General features: G+C 37.5%; 1 protein-coding gene across 1 annotated transcript in view; it reads left to right on the forward strand.

The window, feature by feature from the left end:
• The window catches only part of LOC139700333 (serine-rich adhesin for platelets-like), a 52109-nt gene extending 28443 nt beyond the window's left edge, over positions 1-23666 (forward strand). The window contains exons 5-10 of the mRNA XM_071598972.1: positions 5832-6029; positions 7890-8031; positions 13984-14140; positions 16333-16509; positions 19524-19722; positions 23539-23666. Of these exons, the coding sequence (XP_071455073.1) occupies positions 5832-6029; positions 7890-8031; positions 13984-14140; positions 16333-16509; positions 19524-19722; positions 23539-23666 (1001 nt within the window). The remainder of the gene's footprint in view (positions 1-5831; positions 6030-7889; positions 8032-13983; positions 14141-16332; positions 16510-19523; positions 19723-23538) is intronic.
• Positions 23667-25260: the final 1594 nt, after the last annotated feature.

Raw genomic sequence — 25260 nt, forward strand, 5'->3', positions numbered from 1 at the left:
TTATCTCGCATTCACCTCATAGTTTAATTTTCCAGCTTCTGGTCAGGTTTTCTCCCGAGACTATTTCTTCTATTTCCAATCACTTCTTATTTTCTTCCAGTACGGATGTGTCATCTTCAGTCCTTCAATCCGAAGAATGACCGTATCCCTCCATTCCTGCCTATCCCAAAACATTCTCTTTTGCCCTGGCAACTCTTCTGCCCTACATTCATTTGTCCAATGGTTTCCCTCGTGTGGTCTTCCAATCTGTTTACCCATCTAATATATTCTTTACCAAGTGGTTGTATGCCCAATCCATTCGGTCCTTCTATTCCTTAAGGTGCTCCATATGTTCTTTTCTATTGTTTCTTTCGTAACAGAAATATCGCCAAATAAAGTACGCAAAAGTATCCTCATAATTCGACATAGGGATTTAAATGGGCGACATCGTATTCACGACCCACTAATACGATGTGGCTGTATAATTTGATAATATTTTTACGCCATGTCGATTCACACTCGTCCACATCCAAAAGGACCAAGCACAGGACACATGACCCTAGAAATATTGTAAACTACGCGGACAACATGGCTGCACGGTAATCACAATCCTCACGGTATCCAAGGAGAGCAGGCAAGGCGGAATATTTTTGGCTTGAATTAAATTCAAAATAAATATTATATCTATTCAGGAGGATTTAGAGATATTCGTGCGGAGGAAAATGGAAAAATTATATGGTCAGATAGGGAAACAAACGGAGGAAGCATGGTGGAGAAGGAGCGGGTATTGTTGGGATAAATCGAGAGGAGGCAGGGAAAGTAGATGCAAAGCATTTTGATTAGGGATTGAATGCTGAATACTGTGGCAGAGATGGGGAACATTAGGCAGGCGAGATAAGGGGAGGAAAAGAATAGGCATGGTAGGAAGAAGGGAGGCAGGATCTATACAGAATTGTGGAAGGGTTTGTTATAGTGTGGGTTATCGAGCTGCCTTGCTGGGGTAGGCAAAGAAATTTATCGGCGGTCAGTCTGTTTGTCCATCCAAAGCCTACATTCAACGGTAGGCTATCTTAATAATATTAATGTTTCTGGTTCTAATTTTGCACATCTTTTGCTTCTCAAGCATAAAATTACCTACTCCAGGTTAAATTGCGGTCTTTGAATTCATTCGGTTAGTTTCAAATTGAACAGAATTTTCACCTTTATGCACAGGACAAAAATGTTCAGTTTTTTGCTCTTGTATGAAAATGTAGCATCATAAGACAAAAAGTTCCAGGGTTTCCAGTTTTAGAGGAAGAAATCCATTATAAGGAAAAGAAATTTTGTAGAAAAGTGCCATATCCCTATTTTAATGTAAAATATAGCCTCCTCCCCATAAGAGGCTATCTAGATTCGCTATTGCCATTATTCCAGAACACAGTGAAAGTGCCGGGGATCAAAGCGTAGGCTGAAATGAAGAGCCTGTGGCAGTGGAACTCCTAAAAAAAATTTCCCCGGGTCGAGGAAAGTAAAATCATATCCGAAAGTCTGCTTGTAGTCACTGGCCAGCCGAGAATTGAGGAATGGAGAAACGGTGGTCATGATGACATTCACTGGCTGAAAAGCACTTGTGCTGCGATAATTTTTCGCCGCAATAAATGCCTGTTTGCCAGTCATTTAATGCCTACATGATGAGCCTTCATCACCGTTGCTCATTTCTAGGCGAGGCGGTGACTGGCTACAGACCTTTGGAAATTATTGCACATTCGTCCTGTATTGTTGCTTACGCGGACCGCCGTGGCTCTATAGCGGAAAATGCGGCAGAGTAAGATTACGGGGACAATATAAACGATTTACAATGCTTGGTCCCAATCATTGGTAAAGAGGGTTTATTATTTATTAGCCAATACGACCTGAAAGCCTATGTTTCGTTTCCTATTCTTCCTCTCTTTTCATACTCCCACTCGTGTTCTCGGCGAAGGGAAAGGCGTGGGAGATGGGAGGCGTGCACGGGAAGGGAAGGACGATCAGGCGGGAAGTGGAAGTTGGATGAGCCTGAAAATATTTCGACCGGATGCTCTAAATACTCCGCTACTCACAATTGATCCAAAATATTAGACGCACACAGAATTTTTGGTCGAAACGTTTCCCATTGAATCGAATCATATTCCACACCCAAAGCGATATTATCTACAAACAATGCAATGATATTTCACAATTATTTTATCTGGTAGGTTCATGTCTTTTATTAGTAGGAACCGGGTTGACTCAATAAAAATGTTTGGCATGCAAGTTTTACTGGTTTCGATTTTTAAATTTATGTAATTATCATTGGTTTGAGTGATATCCGAGGCCTGTTAGCACATGTAACAACTAACTATCAAACAATGTGTAGGCCTGTAGTTTGATAATAATTTGTCTGAATTATCATCACCATTTTGTCTTTAGTCACCATTAAGTTTTAGAATGACTTGGCAAAATTATTTCTCAGAATTTTATGCTCGTCATTTCATTCGTAGCGGGCAAAAATATTAAAATTACTCACAAAAAAATTGACTGGATTGATGATTTTCTTGTTAGCTTGCAACGTAAAATTCCACCACCATAAGAAAAAACCGAACTTTTTTATCAAACTTGGGTCACTACTTAATCTACCGTTTCAAAAAAGAATGGCATGGCTCAGAAACTCTGCCCCGCCCCCATCCTTCGCCCCCACTCTCCACCCCCCCCCCCACATACTATTTTTATATATATATTGACTGTGTTTTAAACGTATAGCACACTTGATGATTAGATCTTAAACTTAAAAGTTAAGTGAAGACGCTGAAACAGATGTCTTGATATAAAAAAAATAATAAACACTGAAATTTTACTTGGTTGTAATGTATTTCCACTACTCTTGAAATGGAATTCCACCACTTCAGGGCTTCTTTAAGTCAAATTATTATGAAAATCATTTGTCTAAATTGAAGATTACTCTTTAATATAAGAATGAAATTACTATGACTGTGTTGATTAGTTAAAAAAATTAACATTTTAATTGCTTTATTCTCATGCCTGCCATTTTCAAAATACGAAGATCAACGAAGTTACGTCATACCTAGACCTCAGTGTCGTTTATGGCTCAAGTCAGGGGCAAAATGAAGACCTGAGGACTTTTCGGAAGGGATATTTGAAGTCGAGGATGGTGTCATATGGTGGTCATTCATCCCGGCGTCGAGTCTTTCTGCCCATCGAGAAGAAGGCGAAGGGGTGCCGGGGAGACGACGACCCCTGCTACATGACAGGTCTGGTTCATGGACTTCATTTTACATTTAAATTCGGCCACACAATTTTCGAAATTTGTTGGTAATTGGTCGAATTTTTGCCAGTTACTATGAACTCATGCGGAATAATCAACAGGAAAATAATTACATATATCCGAGAATGAATCTCTGTGGTGATGTGCCGACTACTTTTAATTTATTGTATATACATTCTCCCCATACGCAGTGATGTACACAGTAGAGCTAAAGAATGACCTAAATTGGATCTTCCGAAAAGTTTAAATAAAATGTATTTCCTAAATTTTCAGCGGGTCCACTTACCCTTGAATACATTGATTAGTAAAGAAAAGCTTCGCGATTGGTAAAGAATATTTCTTATCGACGCTTAAAGATTTAAAAGCAATGATTATTTTTGGTGCAGGTAGTCCTTTAACTTTCAACATAATTCTTATTCATTATTCTTGTTTTCTTAGCCAAAGATATTCCGGTATGATTGCTTTGAACTTTCGTTCAAATGATCATCCCTGTTCCGAGGGCTATAATCACCATGCAAATGAAAAAATGAAATAGAGAAATGAAAAATGTACAATGGTTACGGGGGTCAACGATGCCGTTATAGCTTTGAGAGGTTCTTAATGAGACACACGAATGTCTGAAAACATATTTAGCAGCAAATTCATCCAAAAAGGTATAAAAAGTGCTACACAATTTAGATTTTTACATCCCCTGGCTTTTTCAGGCGTAAGGAAGAAAGTCCCATTTCTCTTTTGAAATGAACAACATATCTATTCCATATAAAAATATATACCTAACATATATACTATCACAAAAATTATCGGTGACAGGACGTGTTTTTAATTAATCAAAATGCCTCCTCCCTATTCTTTGCATTCTCCTACGTCTTCATTGCAACTTTGGAATTAAGGAGGAAACGAAATAAAGATGAATCATCGAGGAATTTTTTCTTAGTTACGTTTTAAAAAGGGTGACAAGGAGATGCACATTCACAGCTTTAAAAATGTTCAGGTTATTACCATAAAATGCCTGCTTCCTCCGGCTTTCCATGAATATTTTTGAAATCCCTTAATTTTTCGACAATCTCAGTTTTCCAGATCTGTAGCAACCCTGGGAAATACACCAGAAATGAGTCATATTTGAAACATTTTAGGGGATAATGTTCATAATTCTAATGTCAGGTTGATGAAACTACAGAATCTGATGACGGCGTTCTCATAAGGAACAAAATAAAAATTCATACTTTCTCTTTAATAAACATTACTTTAGCCGGATACGTAAAACATGCACTATTCTCAGCTAATAAACATAAGAATATATTTGGTATAATACGTTATATGTATGACTCCTTAGGCGCTCGCCAAATTGACCTAATATTCTATAAAGATTCAATTAGATCATAAAAAAGAGGAGGTCAAACTCAAAGGTACTTGAAGTCCAAGCAAAAATTGTGTGGGATTCATCCCTCTGAAAGAGTCAATATATAAAACCACCATAAATTATATATATATATATATATATATATATATATATATGTATATATATATATATATATATATATATATATATATATTTATATATACACATCCAAACACGAAATCCCGCCAAACGGCGAATAAATACTCATTTATATATAAACAGGTATAAGGAAAAGGGATAGGAACACACATAAAGGACGAACACAATAACGGTGGAGAAGGCGGAATCGAACGGATCACAAGAGTAAAAATATTTCCTTGAACGGAAGTCGAACACCGGATCTTTCCACTTGCCGGAAGGATGCTCTTAACTACTTGAGCTATCGAGGAAACGTAATATATCCTGAGATCCGTGGGTCTAATATGTCGCCAAGCGCCCCGATTCTTATTATGTTCGTCCTTTATGTGTGTTCCTATCCCTTTTCCTTATATCTGTTTCTATATAAATGAGTGAATATATATATATATATATATACTCATATATACAGAAACAGATATAAGGAAAAGGGATAGGAACACATATAAAGGACGAACACAATAGAGGTGGGGAAGGCGGAATCGAACGGATCTGGCTGAAAGAATCGGGGCGCTTGGCGACATATTAGACCCACGGATCTCAGGGTAAATTGACTATCCTCGATAGCTCAAGTGGTTAAGAGCATCCGCCCGGCAAGTGGAAAGATCCGGTGTACGAGTCCCGGTTGAGGAAATATTTTTACTCTTGTGATCCGTTCGATTCCGCCTTCCCCACCTCTATTGTGTTCGTCCTTTATATGTGTTCCTATCCCTTTTCCTTATATCTGTTTCTGTATATATGAGTATTTATTCGCCGTTTGGCGGGATTTCGTGTTTGAATATTTCGTGTTTGTATATATATATGTATATATATATATATATACTCATATATACAGAAACAGATATAAGGAAAAGGGATAGGAACATATATATATATATACATATACACACACCCTAAATCATTTAATCTCACATATGTGGTAACGCTCATTTTTTTCAGCTCCGCGTGAGCGAGATTCTTCATTTACTTCTCCTACTTGCTGCTCTCATGTATCTCCACCCTTCGGAATCACTTAAATTTCATTCTTACCCTCCACAGCAAATCCAATGGCCAACTTTATGATCTCACAAGGAGCGCTTCAGACCTTGTACATGCGCGTGCACAACAGAATAGCTGACAAACTTCACGACTTGAACGATGACTGGAATGACCAAGAGCTCTTCGAGACAGCAAGGGAAATCGTGATTGCCATCCACAAAAACATTATTTTCAACGAGGTCCTTCCCCTGTTGTTTGGTGAGTAAAATGAGGCTTCGTTATCAACGTTTAATTTCTAAATTTTGGTGTTTTTGACTAAAAAAACCGACATCCATACCTTCAACAGTTGATTTCACGAGGCGCTTCTAAATAGTTCAAGTTGGAGTCACCGTAGTGACTATTCGGCCATGAAGTAGTAATGTGGACTTAAGGCTATATTTATTCCATCAAATAAACCATGCTCAAAAAGTCTATTCTTATTAGGAGTCTTGCTATAACATGTTGGCGGTATCAAAGCTTTGACATCATTCCCAGTAATAATTAAAATGTACTTCGATGGAAAGAAGCGTGAATTTGACCTTATTTTTCCAAATAAAAAAACTCATATAATTAATTCTATAAAGTTTAAATAGCATCAAACAATTCGTAGAGCGCAAATTATATATATGGCCCAGTTGACATGAACTAAGGGTAAAGAAAATTTCTTGGGTGCTGCCAGTTACAATTCAGGGTCGCTTGCCAATATTCAAATTTAGAATTAGCTACCACAATTTAAGTTGGTGGCTAGTTAGTTCTGCATGCTTGTTTGGACGAGTTGCCGTAAATCTGGACATGGTACTCACAAATGAGTTACGGATAACAAACCGAAAAATATTGTGAAAACTAGGAGAGAATTGCCTTATTTTAGGACCTGTTTCGAGATTTCACGGTTGGTTGTAAAGCAAAAACTCTCGCTCCAAGTTCACAGTCGCCTGCCCAAAATGAGATTCGATTGCTAAAATTAAGGCCCGACTGAAAAATATTTGAATATATAGCTATAAATTAGATTAGATTAACAAAACAATCACCGCAAAATCGACCGATTAAAGGATGATTGCAAAACAAAATCAAGGCCGATGGTAAAAATTTGGATTCAGTTGCACAATCCAGGACCCTGTGTAAAATACTAGAGCTTGGAGCGAAAATTTAGTATCGCTTTTTAAATATCAAGGCCAGTTGCCACCATTAAGACCCAGGGTCCCAAAATTAAGGGTCACTTTAAAATTAAGATGATTGATTGTGACACCCAAGGGCCTGAAGCATAAAATCTCTGCCGATTATCAATACCCCGTTCCCACTGACAAGCCCGGGCGCCCTAATCTGACACTTCAAAATCAAGGTTTGTCACCACATAAAAGTATGCATCGATTTATTAAAACATACATACATGCATGTTTCTTGTAACATACATTGTAGCAAAGAACGACCGTGCTAAAACCCTGGCAAAATAGCAGGTCCCATAAACATTAATAATAAGTGCCAGTGGCCACAATGCTTGACAAAATTCAAAACCAGTTGACGAAATTCTGAGTACCGGTGAAAAATTATGAGCGTTTGGTCACAATTCAAGATCTTGTATCAATACTCGAAATCAGTGGTCATTATTTAAGAGGCAACTGGAAAGCAGGTAGGGTCGACCGAATAACAAAAACAGGCTTAGTTGGCAAATTCACGGGCCATATGCCAGCATTATGAATTCATTGCCAAAAGGGAATGACTTAAAATCAGGCCCAATGTTCATCGTTCAGAGCTGGATATAAAAAGTTATTACTATTAGCCATTATTTAGTGCAGCCAAAGATAAACAATTTTTCTGTAGTTAAGAGACTACTATTAAAAAAGAAACCTAAGTCTACAATTTAAAGTGGCCTATACAAATCTGAAACATCCTCTAAGAGTCAATACCAGAATTACGATTACTTCTCGATACATAAGACTACTTCAATTCAAATTATCAAAATAACATTGTTTTAAAATTCAAATACCCCTTTACCTCTCTGACGCAGCGAGTGTCCATGGATACGCTGAAATATGTATGAAAGTCTGAAACTCATTACCCTGTTTGACCATCTACTTTCAGGATGGGCAACTATGGCAAAGTTTAAATTGCATTTGACAGACCTTAGACGATCCTACGACGCTGATATATCAGCCAATATCATGTACGACTTCGTGCCGGCCATGGAACTTACAATTGGTACTCTTCTCCCGGAAAAAATAAGGTAAATTTTCCAAAGGTAATGAATTGTATTATCAAACAATCGATATTTTACACATGAAAAACTGCTCCGCGTAGACATTACGCGGAAACCCTGGTTGGGGTTCGTGAAGACGGGTGTAACATTTCACCCGGGAGAGATCTTGACTCTGGAATATTCGAAGAATTGACATGAAGTCGACCAGCCGGACTCGACACGGGTCTCAGTGCAAGGTTTGAAAACCACGTTGAGAAACTTAAGGCGTGGAGAAAGGGCAGATTTTCATAATTATTAGCCTGCCGATCAGGGTATATTTGTGATGGAATCAGGGAACATGCATTGCCATACTTCCAAGCCCCATCAAATAGGGCACCAAAGAGACTTGAATCTCATATAACGATATATGCTTTGGGTCTGCATACCCTCTCCTAGTTTAAAACGCAGAGGTGAAAGTAATGCGGTATACCGAAAGGCTAAAAAGGTAAAGCAGAGGAGGCGGCTTCGGAAATGGGAAGCAGAGGAATGAACTGGATTTACAAGAAAGTAGTATCATCGGGCAGTAGAGAAAATCGTGAGTAAGGGAACAGAGCTAGGTACTATCGAGGAAAAATGGGAACATATTAAAAAGGGATATCGAAAGCCACAAAAGAAACCATAGGAATCATTAATAAGAAAAGGACAAGGAAACCATGGATTATGGACGAGATGATTAAAAAGATACACGAGAGAAGAAAATGGGAGAATGTAAATACATAATTAAGTGAAAGAAAGAATAAAGAGTTGAATAATAATTTGAGACAGGCAACGAATAGAGCAAAAGAAGCATGGTGACAGACGCAGTGCGAGGATATGAAACATTTGAAGAGGATGGGCGAAATTGTTGCAATACACAAGAAGGTCACCACACTATCTGGAAGGAAGAAGAGAAAATCTGGGTTGAATATCAGAAATAAATCAGGAAGAATGTAAGCTGAACCAAAAAAAAGAGAGATGGGAGGACTATGTAAAAGAACTGTATGGTAAAGAACTTAGACCTATAGAGAGAGAATATGACGTGCCTGTAGAAGAAGATAGCTTAAGTTCAGGCTTACCCACATATGAGATAAAAAGAACGTTAAAGAAAATGAAATCAAATAAGGCTGAGGGAGTAGACAGCATTCCTGCGAAACTATTTAAAGGTTTATTAAAAAGTGGGAGGAAGAGTTTTTATGGAAAAATTCGTAGCTTTTATGAGTAAGGAATGTGGCCGGAAGACTTCGTGAGATCAGTGTTAGCTCCTGTTCCAAAACAAGATAAGGTGGCAATGTGTGAGGACTACAGAACAATGAGTTTCATTTTGCACGCAGCTAAAGTGGTTCTCTGGACCATTAATAAGAGGGTGGAGAAATGATTACTTATGGGATGGTCAAATTGGGTTCAGAAAAGGGAGAGGCACGCGGGTTGTCATGGCAGTAATGAGTAAGCTAATAGAGAGGAACAAAGAATACGAGTACAATCAGGATGCATTTTCCTACTTCATAGATTTCGAAATGGCGTTAGATTGAATCCAGTGAGAAAAACAAAATAAATTGCATTGCAGACAATAGGAGTCGAATGGAGGGATAAGAAACTTCCGAAACCTGTACGAGTGCATGCCTCAGCCTGCTCGGGTGTGAGTGGGGACGGAGAGTCCCGATGGGCAGTGTTAGAAAGAGGAGTAAGACAGGAGTGTCCATTATCACCTGTGCTATTAAACAGAAAATTGTTAAAGAGGCATGGACAGAACTGAGCATAGGAATGAAAGTCGAGGGGAAGTCATGAAATAAGTTAGGCTTGTCGATGATCAAGCTTAAGTTTGTCAGTCAGCCATGGGGTTGCAAAATCTGCTGAGTGAATCAGAAAATCAGTGCAATAGAAATCTCTTTTTACCTTTATCTACTCCTGGCACGCCCCTTATGGCATCCTTTCATGAGCTGCCCATTACCCACTTTTTCTCTCCAATCTTCACCACAAATAGTCTCCTAAACCCCTCAATCACTTCATTCCAACAACATTTTCCTAATCTTGGTACAACAAATTTTTACCCTCATACAATAATGTGGGGAGAGGTAAATATTTATGCAGAGTTTTTTTGCTGTAATAGATAGAGCAAGGCATTACAAGCATTGCAGAGTACATTGGAAAGTCAGTGCCATAGTTGTCATGAAATGAGAATAAATATAAGGCAAAAAATAGAGGTTATGCAGTTTTCAAGAAAGAGAAAGGCTTAGTTGAATATTAAAATAGGAGTATTTAAATTAGAGCATGTGGAACAGTTTACGTATCTAGGAAGTGGTTTGGACAAAAATGGTCAAAGGAGCAAGGGCACAAGAGGAGGAATTGAGTTGAGGGAGGAATTTCCACCTGGAGGAGGGAATTGATGACACAGATATTGAGTAATGATTTTAAGAGAAAAGACTGGCCAAAACTTTAATATGTAGCGTGGTTTTGTATGCCAAGGAAAGATGGTCATTGAAGCAGGATAATAGGCATAGATTGGAGACTTTTGGAATATTAATGTGGAGAAAGATGGAAAAGGGGCAGTGGACAGAAGGGAAAAAAATGAGGACGTTATGCGTTTGTAGGGGAAGGAGAGGGGATTGTTTTAAGTAATGCTAAGGAAGCAGGAAAGATGGATGAAGAGCAGTTTGATTGACAGTGGGATGTTGAAGAGTGATAGAAGGGAGAATGTTAGGCAAAAGAAGGAGTAGGGATAGGGTATGGGTATTGAACGCAATGAAGGAAGGAAGTATGCGGAATTGAAGAGGGGCTTGTTGTTGTACTCGTAATATATGTCAGATGGTGTTTTGTTGGGATAGGTAAGGGAAATATCGTAGCTAGCTAGCAGCTTTTAGTGGAGGCGATCGACAGCTGAGGCCAATTGCGCCATTAGGGGGAATGGAGGGAAGGTAGAGACAAACACGGCATTGGCCTACTCCAAACCAAGGGATCCGCAGTTTAACGTACCATACGACGGACGGTACCCTCATTTAAAATGACAAAGAACCTCAAGTAAGGATCGGGACACCACTGGAAAAAAACTGCTGTCCACTGGGAATTTTCGCTGTACCGTCGGGCAATTTTTGTGTTAATCCAAAATATACCTTAGCTGGTGGATTACCGATATTAATAATAATAATACCTCATACTTCCTTTCGTTCTGTCTGAAATAATGAATTGTTTCTTTCCTTTTATTCAATTATCCAACAATATCCCTCTCTGTCGCATTCCTGATCATTCTAAAGACACTCATTAAATGCCCTGCATCTACTTTTCCTGGATTCTCCTAATTTCCCCTAACAGCCTACTTTATTCACCTACCAAGTCCAACAATACTTATTTGTTTTATTTTCTGCCAATTTTATTTAATTCCATCCTTCTACACATGCATATCTCCACGAAGTTTTGAAGCCGAGCAAACAATTCCGCACTCCATACAAGTTTTCACTGATTTTTTTCTATTCACCTTCACTTATATCCGTTCAGTAGAGCAAATTGTACCCACTAACCAACTACTTCTACAAGCATTCTGATATACGAGTACAAGCAGCTTCGGCTGTTATTACCAATTTTAAACTTGAATTTCTACTGCCGTAAAACGACGCCTTTCTTTATCCAGCCCTTGCATAGCTTACAAGTGTATATCATGTTTTATGCCGACAGCTGAGCAGACACCAATTTTTTTCTTACCAATATCAATACGATCTACGATCATACGCACACTTAACCGACGGTCTGAATTCAGCACTTCGCGCACAGGAAAAAATTTTTACCGATACTTTTATAAGACCCTTGTATATTAACAACAGTGGAGAGTAAATCCTCGAAAATATACAACTCTACCACGTCATTTGAGTCAAAATACGAGCCAAATATTTCGTACTTTCATAGTATCTGTCATCTGAAGCTGTAATTAATGAAGTAATTTAAATTTTATGTGACAACTTAGCTCATTTGAACCTTTTTGGGTCCATATTAAGAAAAAAGGACACGAGAAAGTGTAGAATATGCTGATTCCTTTAATGGTGCAGCATGCACATGGATATTTTACAAGCAAGTCTACAGCAAAAACTATTACGCGAGTCAAAACAGGTCAGTTTCCCTTAAAAACAAAATGTCCGTAGATATGATATCAGGATTATCACCATGATTAATTTTAAGGTCTCCCTTATTGTTTATTCGCGTACTTCGTCATTTTTTAAATACCATCTGGAGAAGGTAAACACAAGGGAATCGCAGAACTCGCACCACGGTTCAAATTTCTCTTCCGTGAAGAGTTACGCGTCAGATAGCGTAGTGACCTATTCTCAGGTGCGTGGTTAGGACCATCTCTAGCTGCCATCTCCTGAAAAAAGGTGAGACCAATACCCTTGCAAAGAAGATTTAAATTAATCACTGTGGAGCATGTACTATGTACTATTATGCCAAATCAGGTGAATTCGGTGGCTGTTGGATGGTATTTGTTGCATTTTTCGTCAAAAAATTACGAATAATGATAGCACTGTGCGACGGTGCGTTATCATGGTGCAAAATCCACGAGTTTTCTGCCCACATTTCTGGTCTCTTTCGGCGAATTGCTTCACGCAAACGTCTCATAACGCCCAAATAATACTCTTTGTTTACTGTCTGGCCTTCTGGCAAAAATTCATGATGCACTACACCGTTGTAATCCATGAAAACCGTCAGCATTGCCTTCTTCTTTGACTGAAAACGACGTGGTTTTTTTGGTCTCGGCTCATTTGGTGAACGCCATTCACTTGCCTGATGTCTGGATTGCGTGTCGTACTCATAAACCCACGTCTCGTCTCCAGTAATGATCCTTTTGATGAATGTGGGATCGGATTCAGCCTCGCAAATCATGTCTTTTGCGACGTCAACACGGTCTCTTTTTTGCATGAAATTGAGGTCTCTTGGCACCAACTTTGCTGCTACACGACGGAAACCCAAATCATTAACCACAATGTCTTGGGCGGATCCATAGGCAATGTTCAAGTCCTCCGCTATTTCTCTGATGGTTAATTTGCGGTTATTGACCAACATTTCTTTTACTTTATCAATTTTTTCACACACTTTCGATGTCGATGGTCTGCCACTGCGTTCATCATCTTCGATTGACTCACGACCACTTCTGAACCGCTCGTGCCACTGGTAAACGACCATTTTTTTTAGAGAATCGTTGCCGAAACACTTTTCCAACATTTCCAACGTCCGTGCGCCACTAAATCCGTTTTTTACGCAAAATTTAATACAAGTTCGTTGTTGCAAATTTAAATCCATTTCTGCAATTGTAAAAAATCGCCAACACACACAGAGATAGATGTACTCTTGGCTACGTAACTTTTGCAAATGTCAAGTTATGACACTAAGATTTAAAGGGAATATCAACAACAGATGTACCAATTTAACAAAAAAACCAGAACTCAAATCGGAACGATGGGAGCGCCACACGGTGGTTATTCCGGGAACTTTTTGATCAAGGTAGTATATTTAAATATTCCGCTTACGGAATCCACTAAATAAGCAAAATTATAATTATCTTCAAACCCGTTCAAAGATTTCTTTGTTCTCCCTCTCTACATGACTTGTGCACGCAATTCTATTCCATTCAAATAATTCTTCACATATAACAGGTGTAATATTTGAAATGTAATGACATTTAGCCGAACTGTGATCTTATGTCCAAAGGAAAGCCTGTCAAAACCTACAAATAATCGATCAGTATTCCTGAAAATATTTTTCCATCCGCACATACTCGTCCCTAATGCGCCTTATAATAATCTAAATGCTGTGGATATTCCGGTCTCTCTCCAGATAGCAGCCCGTTCCCTCTTCGATTAAGTTCTCATAAACATACAAAGTTCCCAATCTCATTTAGGCGCACCAAGCTACTGCTTAACCGACGAATATAATTCCGTGATTAGTAAACCTAATAAATTTTCCTTTGATATTGGACCCAAGTCTCATGGACGAGAGGCGCTCCGTCGTGAAGGATGTGGATTTGATTGGCTCTATGGATCAAAATTCCCTCCTGGAGAAATGGGACAACTTGGACTCGGCGTTGAGGGGGCTCACGACGCAGCGTGCCCAGGCCTTCGATCGGCACTTCCCTAAACAGGTACGAGCAAAATTGAGAAGCAGCGACGTCAGCAGCAACCATAGCAGACGTAACGAGCACTCAGGGGAATATTCTGAGGAGAAATATGTTACCACGGGTCCGTTTCTCAAATCCACCATTCGACACTCCTCATAGTTTACTCGACCTGGATTTTCTCGTCAGCATAACTGCTCCAAAATATCATGATACCTTTTAAGTGAATGCCTGTCAGAAAATTCTTCACATTACATTTGAAATTGTTTTAGGCGAGCTCGTAAATTGACTCTTAGATCTGAGAAACGGACCCCAGATAGATATAAAAAACATACACCACGAGTGAGTTCGTGTATAATAGTAAGTATGACTTTTGTGTACCAATGAATCCTTCATAAGGAAACATGCCTTAAAGGAAAATTATCTTTAATGTATTTGAGAAGAACCATTTGGCAATCTGGAAGTGATTCAAAATAATTATTCAGGAATCCTTAAGGGCGTAAAGATATAAGACTGGATTAATAAATTATCCAACCATTCAAAGACTGTGATCTCAAATACTGTTAATGTTTTTCCAGATCTATGGTCAACAACATCTTAAGCCATGAAGTCATGATACCAAGAACCTTTGTACCAATTTCCCTTTGCTCATTCTCAATTCTTTCACCTCTGTTTGTTGGCAACAGTATTTTGCATGTTTTAATTAATATAACAGCCATTACCACCACAGTGATCAGACTAAAGTTTGCCTGATGGGTGATCACATAATGCATCCAAAACTAAATCTTAATTTGGTCAAAACTCACACATCATATAGCTTAAGTGGAGTTGAGAGTGTCATCAGGATATGAACCTGGCACCTTTAATCAGTAACTGGACAATCTCCTCACAGGCTACAATGCTACAAGGAAAATACGAATCATCCAAAACAAATAAGAAAGGATGGCAGGATGTTCTTTGGTGTATGATAAGAGTAATCTCCAAAAATCTAAGTATTGTTTTTCAAGACTTGAAAATGTAAAATAAATTGGAACTCCATGCATAGTTGACACAAGGGGTCTGAAATAACGTTGACCCATCTCATAATAAGAGAAAATATGCCGCTTGAGATGACTGATGAGAAAGAATGAAATTTTCAAACATTAGAAGAAAAATGAAATTGGATAATGAGTCTCCAAAAAATCCAAGCATTGGATAAGAATGCTATGCAAAGGTGGCAAAAGAAGCCTGAAATAATGTAGAGCCATCTCAGCTTAAATGCAAGTCTTGGGAATATGCACGTGGATTAGGATGATTGATTATAGGTTAATTTTGGTTCAAATTATGATCAATATCTTGCTGATAGCAACCCATTAACAAATTAATAATCACTGACTTAAAGATGCCCTTCACAAAAACATTTTTTATCATCTTAAGGATTTCTTATAAAATTATTTTCTTTACGGCGGGGCATAATTTGTACAGAAATCTCAAACAATATTTGAGATAAATTGAATTATTCAGTCTTTCCCACATTTTTTTGCAATACTGGAGATTCTAACTAAAATCGAAATATCATGTCTCAAAGAAATGATTGGCCTAAAAAATATGGTAATATTAGCCATAAGTGAAACTACTATTCCAGAAAGTCTTGACAAAGTTTTTAAGCTGCGCATATGAAATGATATGGCACCAATTGAAGCTACTGTCTTTAAAAATTACATTGAAACTGTTATATTATAAACTATTTTGTTGCCTTTGAATGACATAATAAATGTTACTGGGTATTTCACTTCTTAAATTATATGAACTAGTGATGTTCTATTTTCTAGGCAATAATCTCATATATTGTACATCATATTGTGATAAACACTCCACTAACACACACAGTGGAGTGTTTTCTACGAATAGCAATTTTAATAAAGTAGAGGAATGGTATTGGATGCAGAAGGAATTACCTATTATCAAAGACATTTCAAAGGTTGTTTGAATAATGCAGGTACTAAATGAAATGCTACAACACTAACAGACTGGTGGTATACCCCATAATGTAAACCTTCTTACTGTAAGCTTAGTGATTTTTCATTTCATTTAGTTTATAATTTCCTATCTGCCGTCTTGCTCCCAAAATGCTGGAAATATCCTTCATTGGAAGTAACAATTTATCTTAATACCATATTTTAAATCATATCTTTCACTAGACTGATTGATATAGCCATGTTTTAAATGCTTTTCTATAGTTCCTTCATCAGGAAATTTATAACAGAGATGGAAAAGAACTGGGAAGGGACCTGGTGGCAAATATTATTCAGGCAGGTCGAGACCTGGGGATCAGCACATATAATGATGCCCTAGAGTACTGCGGTCTGAAGAGAGCCAAGGAATTCAATGACTTCAAAGATACCATTCCCAGAAAAGTAAGTACAAGATTATGCTTCATTTGAAATTATTGATCTGAATAGGAGTAAAATTACTCAAAAAGGAAAGCTTAAATAATTTCCTAATTATAATACTCACACAATAAATAATAAACCTAAAGCCAATTTGTCAATACTCAATTCATTGAGTAAATTCAATTCCATGGCATTGCAAATGCATGGTACAACATGCTTCATCCATTATAGTATCATGGGTAAGTGAATAAAAGGGTTAAATCCAGGGATGTATGATGAGCTTCATTTGGGTGAGGGAGACTTCCTGCAAAATAAACAGCTGAGTGATTGGTAAACTTTGTGAACAAAAATTAGCAAATGAGCATTTCAGAAAAAGACACAAGTCTTGGGAACAGATTTGAGGGCACTGAAGGTAGGGGTTTGAGACCAAAGTAACCAAAGGCATTCAAATTACTGCTATTGAAAGTTAGAGTGAAAGGAGTAGGAGGGATGAACAAAATTCTTGCTCATTACCAAGGTCAGTATTTCCATTAGTAGCTGCGAGGAAATGTGCGATTGTCCAGATTCAAGCAACTCACTCAATATTAATTTGGTGATTCAATCCACATCCACTCATGAAACAAAACCAAACCAGCTAAGCACATCTCTTTTATATTTATCTACTCCTGGTGCACCCCATTGGCATCCTTTCATGAGCTGCCCATTACCCACTTTTTCTATCCAATCTTCACCGCAAATAATATCCTAAATCTCTCAACCACTTCATTCCAACAACGTTTTTCTAATCTTGGTACACCAAATTTTCAGCTCATGAAATAATGTGGGGAGGGGTACATATTTATGTAGAGTTATTTTTGCTGAAATAGATAAAACAAGGGATTACAAGCAATGCTGAGTACATTATAAAGTCAGTGCCATAGTTGCCATGAAATGAGAATAAATATAAGGCAAAAAATAGAGGTTATGCAGTTTTCAAGAAAGAGAAAGGCTAAGTTGAATATTAAAATAGGAGTCTATAAATTAGAGCAGGTGGAACAGTTTACGTATCTAGGAAGTGCTTTGGACAAAAATGGTCAAAGTAGCAAGGGCACAAGGAGAAGATTGAGTTAGGGGAGAAATTTCCACAAGAAGGAGAGAATTGATGACACAGATATTGAGTAATGATTTGAGAAAAGACTTATCAATACTTTGATATGTAGTGTGTTTTTGTGTGGAGCAGAATTGTGGCTATTGAAGTAAGATAATAGGTGTAGAGAGGAGCCTTTTGAAATGTGAGCGTAGAGAAGGATGGAAAAAGTAAAGTGGATAGACAGAAAAAAATTAGGAAGTGATAGGTAAAGCAACCGTCTGCACCAAATAATTGGTGGGGAAGGGGAGACGGTTGTTGGTAAAAACCCTAAGGAAGCAGGAAAGATGGATGCCGAGCATTTTGATTGACAATGGGATGTTAAAGGCTGTGATAGAAGGGAGAATATTAGGTAAACGAGGAATAATATGGAATGGATTGGACATGATGCATGGAATGAAAGAAGGTAGAAAATATGTGAAATTGAAGAAGGATTAATTGAAGGGTCAGGCATTTGGTCAAGAGAGATTAGGGCATTGCTGGTGTACTGTATTTTGTTAGGAGAGGTAGGATAATTCTTACTGTAATATTTGATTGCCAGTGTCCATCCAAAACCTACATGAACTGGTAGATGACAGATAATAATAGATATTTATTTCTTGATATGCTCCATAAACTATGCAAGAACTTAGTGCTAACATATGCATGCCTATTAATTTCTTCATTTACCTTACCACTTTTCACAAATATTTTTCTAGGATTTCCAAAATCATCCACTAGTTCAATTATTTCATAATTTCATTCTCTATGCAATCATTCTCATTGTTCCCTTGCCAAAAGTGATTATTTTTCTGTCATATACATTTACCTTGGATTATATCCCTCTCCCCTCACTAAAGCTCTACAGGGCTCCCTGTAGAGCTTTTAGGCTCTCATCCAGAAACACTGAAGTCAAAAAATAGAAGAATGATTGCCTTTATTTAATTGTGTATTAAAATAAAACACTGAACAGCCATGACATTTGGCATCAATGTTTCACAAATGCTTCATTTGAGATCAATGCGTCAATATCTTAGTCATTCTTACAGTATATATGCCACACTATTCTCATACATAGACAATCATTTCCCATATGCTCATTCATCCTATATTCTCTCAAAATTCTCTAATAATTTCCTCCATGTACCCTCTTCATGTTAAACAAATTTTGCTACCACAATAGAGAGCTATTCGCTCTCTTGCTAATATACCACCACGTGATTCCCACAAACCTTTTTTATGAGGTACACAATCATGACTGTATTTAGGTTATGTATCTTTAAGGCTCTGATTCATGCAAAAGTTAATCCAGAAACTTACCGATTAAGATATCACATCTGTAACTACACCGCAAGAGGTAAAGTGAATCTAAATACTGCTTATTGTAAATTGTGATCAACCTACAACACATTTCATAATATGAACATACGACTGAATAACTATCTGCCTGCTCAGTTGATATTGGACTGTATCCAGGGTTTAAAGAATAGGGTATATACCTGGTTACTTGCTCACCCACTCTACTCATTGGATGAATTCTTTTGTGGCAATCTTCATTGCATTTAAGAACTTATATAGCTAGCCTGCAAAAGTCAATGCAGAAGTACCTGATCTGAGGGAAAGATAGTGTCTCAAATCTCCTTTATAACATCTTGAAAGCCTTTTACTTGTAAAATTTTGTCAATCATGAAATTATATATGCTAGCCAATATTGGCTGTCATTGACTGGTCATCTTATAATTAAGTCATCCACCTCACTACCATTTCTCAGCTGATGTTGGCTTGCCAGTCTTTACTCTATTTGGTCAACATTATTTAACATTATTTAGCCTTGCCAAAAGCTACTGACTATTCGTTGCATAATGTCAAACAACTAACAAGAAATGTAGTACATATATAAACTTCTCATAACTATAAATTCTTCTTTTTGCAGGAAATTGAAGAACTGAGAGAAATCTACTCTTCTCCTGAAGATGTAGACTTAGCAGTTGGGCTCTTCATTGAAAAGACTGAGGAAAAGGCTATCTTAGGTCCCACGAGCAGTTGCATCTTAGCAGAACAGTTTGCTAGAATTCAACAGGGAGATCGATTCTTCCCCAGTGACACTGATTACAAGACTTCCTTCACCAGAGGTTGGTCATTGACATTCTCCGACAGATCATTGGAAAGGAGAAGTGGCATATAAATAATGCTTATAACTCTATTGACAAGTACAATTGCTTTCTCCTACCACAATTGTCCACAATTTTTCGTACTTCCATTTGGACAGAAGTTGACTTCCCCAAGGAAAATACTTTTCTATATGGTCAAGTCTTCAGCATTTTCAGTATATCTACATCATTCGTACTTCATCATCTGTAGAAAAGTTTCTGAGATGATTTTTCTTATAGCAAAAAGCATCTTCCAGTATAAATAACCATATTTATATATTTATAACCAAAGTGGAATGTTATTCGGAAGTTTCTAAACGCCTTCTAGTAAGCAGGTTGCATATATGAAATTTACAAGTAAAAAATCATTTCCATTTTAAACCTAAATCCCTCAGACAAATGGCAGTACCATGGACAAGAAAGAACTTCTAACAAAAACTACCCTAAAGATAATTTAATCAAGGGAATCAGTTTGTATTGGTCTTGGTCAGAACATGCTTAGTGATCATTTTTTTGATAATGTTAAGAACAAGAGTTTTTAGTAAAATGATTTCCAACTAGACCCAAACTATTATTTACATATGAGAGAAACAAAAAATGCTTTAAATCTCATACCCTATCACCCTCTGAAGTTACATGCTGTCTTCATGAGCCTCTACGTACATATATCACATTGTTCTTTATATTGCACTTTCAAATTACACTATTTTCTGCAATCTATTTTTAAAGCTAATTTATGTCGCCTGAATGGTGAAGTTCTTCATAATTTTTTATTTATTTATTTGTATAAATACAGTACAAACTCAGTAGCATTAATTTGCTTTCCTAAATTTAGAAATGAAAAGGTAGGCTTGTTGAATTTGTCATTAAATCAGTCTAAATACAACTCAATAAATGCAGGTAATGACAATGAATAAATTATTTGGTTGGTTGAGAGTGAGATTGAGAATTAGAATCATATCAATAAATTATATATAAATGCCCTTGTGATCTGACAGGAACAATATCAAATTTGAAGAAAACAAAATTCTTCACTTTTTCTTAGGAACAAGTAATAAATGGTAGGGTCCTTAGCAAGTGCCACTATAATAAAACCAGCCATGGGCAAGATGAGGAAATTTGTAAGTGAAAATTACTCTTCACAGGAACTTCTCTGCGCACTTTTCTGTGTTCTGCTGAAACTTTCTCAATACAATCTCAAATAATTGATGATTGAGAATTTTTCCCCACCTAATTCTCCGTGATGTTTATCATGCATACATTTGAAATTAAAGTATCACAATTTAAACAAGGAATTCACAACTGTGCCTTCAGAAGAATGGACTGTGAAGAAATTGGTTGTTACCAGATGGTGATGAGGTGAGGGACTATGGTTTAGGCACGAGGAATGACCCGCAGGGAGAAAGCAATTGAATTCTGCAGGAGACAGGGGTTAGTCATCACCAACACTTGGTTTAGACACCAAAAAAGACACAGGTATTCATGGAAAATGCCAGGTGACTCAGAGATGTATCACCTAGATTATATTCCGGTTAGACACAGGTTTAGGGACAGTGTGATAAATTCGCACAGCTTCCCGGGAGCGGATGCAGACTCAGACCACAATTTAGTTGTTATGAAATGTAGCATCCGTTTCAAAAAGATAAGGCAGGGGCGGCGAGTTAGAAAATGGAATGTAGAAGCATTAAATGGTTTGAGAGGGAAGGAATACAAACAGGCAGTAGAGGAAATCATGGAGAATGGTAAAGAGCTAAGTACTATCGAAGAAAAATGGGAAATGATCAAGAAAGGGATATCAAAAGCCGCAAAAGACATTATTGGAACCGTTAATGCTAAAAGGACTAGGAAACCATGGATCACGGATGAGATGATTACAAAGATGGATGAGTGGCAAAAATGGAAGAATGTAAATACAGAATTAGGCAAAATGAAGTACAAAGAATTAAACAATAAATTGAGGCGGTCAACAAATAAAGCAAAAGAAGTATGGTGAAAGGCGCAGTGCGAGGATATGAAAAGTCTGCAGAGGAAGGGTGAAATTGGTGTGCTGTATAGCAAAGTTAAATCGTTATCGGGAAGTAAGAAAGGGAGATCTATGCTAACAGTTAGAGATAAGGCAGGTAAGGTAAAAGAGTTGACACCGGAAAGATCCAGGAGAGATGGAAGGAGTATATAGAAGAACTGTATATTAAGAACTTAGACCAACAAAGTTAGACATAGAAAATGGGCATGATGTTGAGGAAGATAGCTTAGGTCCAGGCATTCTCGACGATGAGGTAGAAAGGGCATTAAGGGAGATGAAACTAACTAAGGCCATGGGGGTGGATAACATTCCCGCGGAACTATTGGAATGTTTAGGGAAATGTGGGAGGAAGAGGCTATATGGGCTGATTCGTAGTATTTATGAGGAAGGAATTTGGCCGGAAGACTTTGTGAGATCAGTTTTAGTTCCTATTCCGAAAAATTTAAAGGCTATATCATGTGAGGACTACAGGACGATAAGTTTGATATACCATGCAGCTAAAGTTGTTCTCAGGATCATAAAAAAAAGGATAGAGAGTAGGGCAAATGATTACTCAGGGGATGATCAGTTTGGGTTTAGGAAGGGGAGAGGTACACGTGATGCCATTGCAGTAATGAGATTATTAATCGAGAGGAATATATAATACAATAAGGAAGTATTTACCTGCTTCGTAGATTTTGAAAAAGCGTTCGATAGAGTGAATTGGGAAAAACTAATGAGTATGTTGCAGAAAATAGGAATAGATTGGAGGGACAGGAGGCTAATCAGCTACCTGTACATGTCAGACGGCGAGTTGGGAACGGGGAGTCCGGATGGGCAGAGTTAGGAAGAGATGTAAGGCAGGGTTGCCCATTATCACCATTGCTGTACAGCGTATATGTGGAGGAAATGTTTAAAGAGGCATGGGAAGAACTGGAGGTAGGAATGAAAGTGGGCGGGGAATTCGTAAAATCAGTTAGGTTTGCTGATGACCAAGCTTTAGTTTGTCAGTCAGCCAAGGGGTTGCAAGCATTGCTGAGTGAATTGGAAATTCAGTGCGACAGGTATGGGATGAGAATCAATATTAATAAAACAAAGGTTATGCGATTTTCTAGAAAAAAAGGCTAAGCTTAACATTAAAATAGGAGGGCAAAAACTAGAGCAGGTAGAACAGTTTACGTATCTCGGTAGTGTTTTGGACCAACACGGTCAAAGTAGTAGGGACGTAAGGAGAAGAATTGCGCTAGGCAAAGAGGCTTTCACAAGGAGGAGGGAGTTGATGACAGGGACGTTAAGTAAGGATATTAAGAAAAGACTCGTAAAAACTTTGATATGGAGCGCAGCTATGTACGGCACGGAAACATGGTCATTGAAGCAGGAGGATAGACGTAGACTGGAGGCTTTTGAAATGTGGGTGTGGAGAAGAATGGAATAGGTGAAATGGACAGAGAAGAAAACAAATGAGGAAGTACTTGGTATGGTGGATGAGGACAGGGGTCGGTTGGGAGAAATCCTATGGAGGCAGGAAAAGTCGATTAAGGAGGTATTGACCGGCAGCGGGATGTTGAAGACTGTAATTGAGGGGAGAATGTTAGGCAAACGAGAAGGAACAGGATAGGGATGTTGGACGGGATGAAGGGAGGAAGAAAGTACTCAGAGCTGAAGAGGGACCTGATGTAAAGTAGGATGTTTTTTTTGCTAGGGGTCACAAATTATTTAATTAGTAATTATGTCCATCCAAAAACCTACCTTAACCGGTAGATTACCTAATAATTATAATAATTGTTTGTATGAAGGTTTCTGTGGCATTGAATTGCTTGCCTCTGCATTTCTGGGTTCTCCATCCAAGTTGGTTGTGACCAACATGGCCAACGGGGATGGAGAACCTGGAAATGCAGAGACAAGCATTATTGATGATGTTTAAATTTAAGAAACATAAATATCTTATTCTATTCCACCAGCACAACTTCAATCCATCATTGATGTACACTTCTCTACTCTTGTGTGTGAAGCATCAGATTTTGTATCAAAGATGCAGCTGCATGCTTTCCTACCAATTTCATCTCAGTAAGTATCAGTGGTAAAGTATTGGGAATTGATGGGCAGTGTGGAAATGAATTGTGAGTGAATATGTAATTATACCAATCTCACAGTCATATTTCTGGAGGAAAGAAAATTAATTTTTGTGTTCACTAAAATATGTTAAAATATATTTCAACTTCTGAAATATTTTAAACGTCTCCTATCACATTGAACAGAACTCTCCATTTGTGTTTCAAGTGAGGGAATAATATTCTCCTCAATGACTGCCATATTTAACACTGGAGAAAAATATTGTTAAAACTAAGTTCATTTGGCAATATTACTTCTACCTTCAAGTCTCTGTTAAAAGCATATTATAAAAGATTTTTAGTATCTTGGTTTGAATATGCCAAACTGCTAGGTTATCCAGCTGTGGCCACACTCAGCGTCACTTTGCTAGGTAGTGTAATTGGAAGGAAGCTCTGACCACAGGGGGTACAGGTTTGCAGTAAAAACATGCAACAGGTCTGTCTTTCCAATTTGTGTGGAATGAGATATAACTCTATCCATATTGAATGACCACTAAGAATCTGTGATATGCCTCAAGGAACCTACAAATTATAGAATTCCATAAAGACTGTTATTAAAAATGTATGGAAAAGTATTGTAGAAAAGGATTGGGGTATGCTGGAATGCTTCCATCAATATTTACTGGCATGTTCAGGCTGAGTAATATATTCAATGATGAAAAACCTAAAAAAATTACCAAATAAAGACTAAAAAAAGTGATGGCATTAAAGTCTCAATACATAATTGTTTTAAAACATGCATTCCTTACTTTCATATTTAGGTATCCCATTTATTCAGCTTAACTGACATTACTTTTTGATGCAATAACAACGTGCATGTGTCTCAAATAATGATACTGTCGTTAAATTCCATCTAAACAATTAGTGGGAACTGATTTAACAAAGCTCTTTTCAAATTTAAGCTTTGAATGTTAAGTCTTGCCCAAATTTTTATGATCCCTCATACGATTTTTGAATTAATTCTTATTGACAGTGAAGTTTCTTAGATTAGGAATTGGAGCCCTTTGACTTTTCTTAAGGTAAAATCAGTGTTATGTTACATTTAATAATTCCTTCTTTCTAGAAACCCACTGATGAGTTGCAACAAAATACCCGAGCTGAACTTACATCCATGGTATCGAGCCAAACTAGCAAATAACAATTGCAAAGACTAAAAATATAATAACAAAGAAGTTTATCAGAATCCAGTTCAAGTAAAGGTAAAATGAAAACATTTGATTCATCTATTTGATAGATACTAATTTATTTGCCACATCATAAGTATCATATTTTCATTTTATATTTTTCAGTTGCAACAAGTTTTAATCGTGGAAGTGAAACAACTATCACATGATGACTGACACACTTCACTGAATGAAGCCTCATAAATATAAAAAAGTATTTATTTAATTTCTTGAAAATTAATAT

Source organism: Hetaerina americana, unplaced genomic scaffold, assembly GCF_022747635.1.
Source record: "Hetaerina americana unplaced genomic scaffold, ioHetAmer1.1.p SCAF_10, whole genome shotgun sequence".
In the NCBI taxonomy this organism is placed as follows: Eukaryota; Metazoa; Arthropoda; class Insecta; order Odonata; family Calopterygidae; genus Hetaerina; species Hetaerina americana.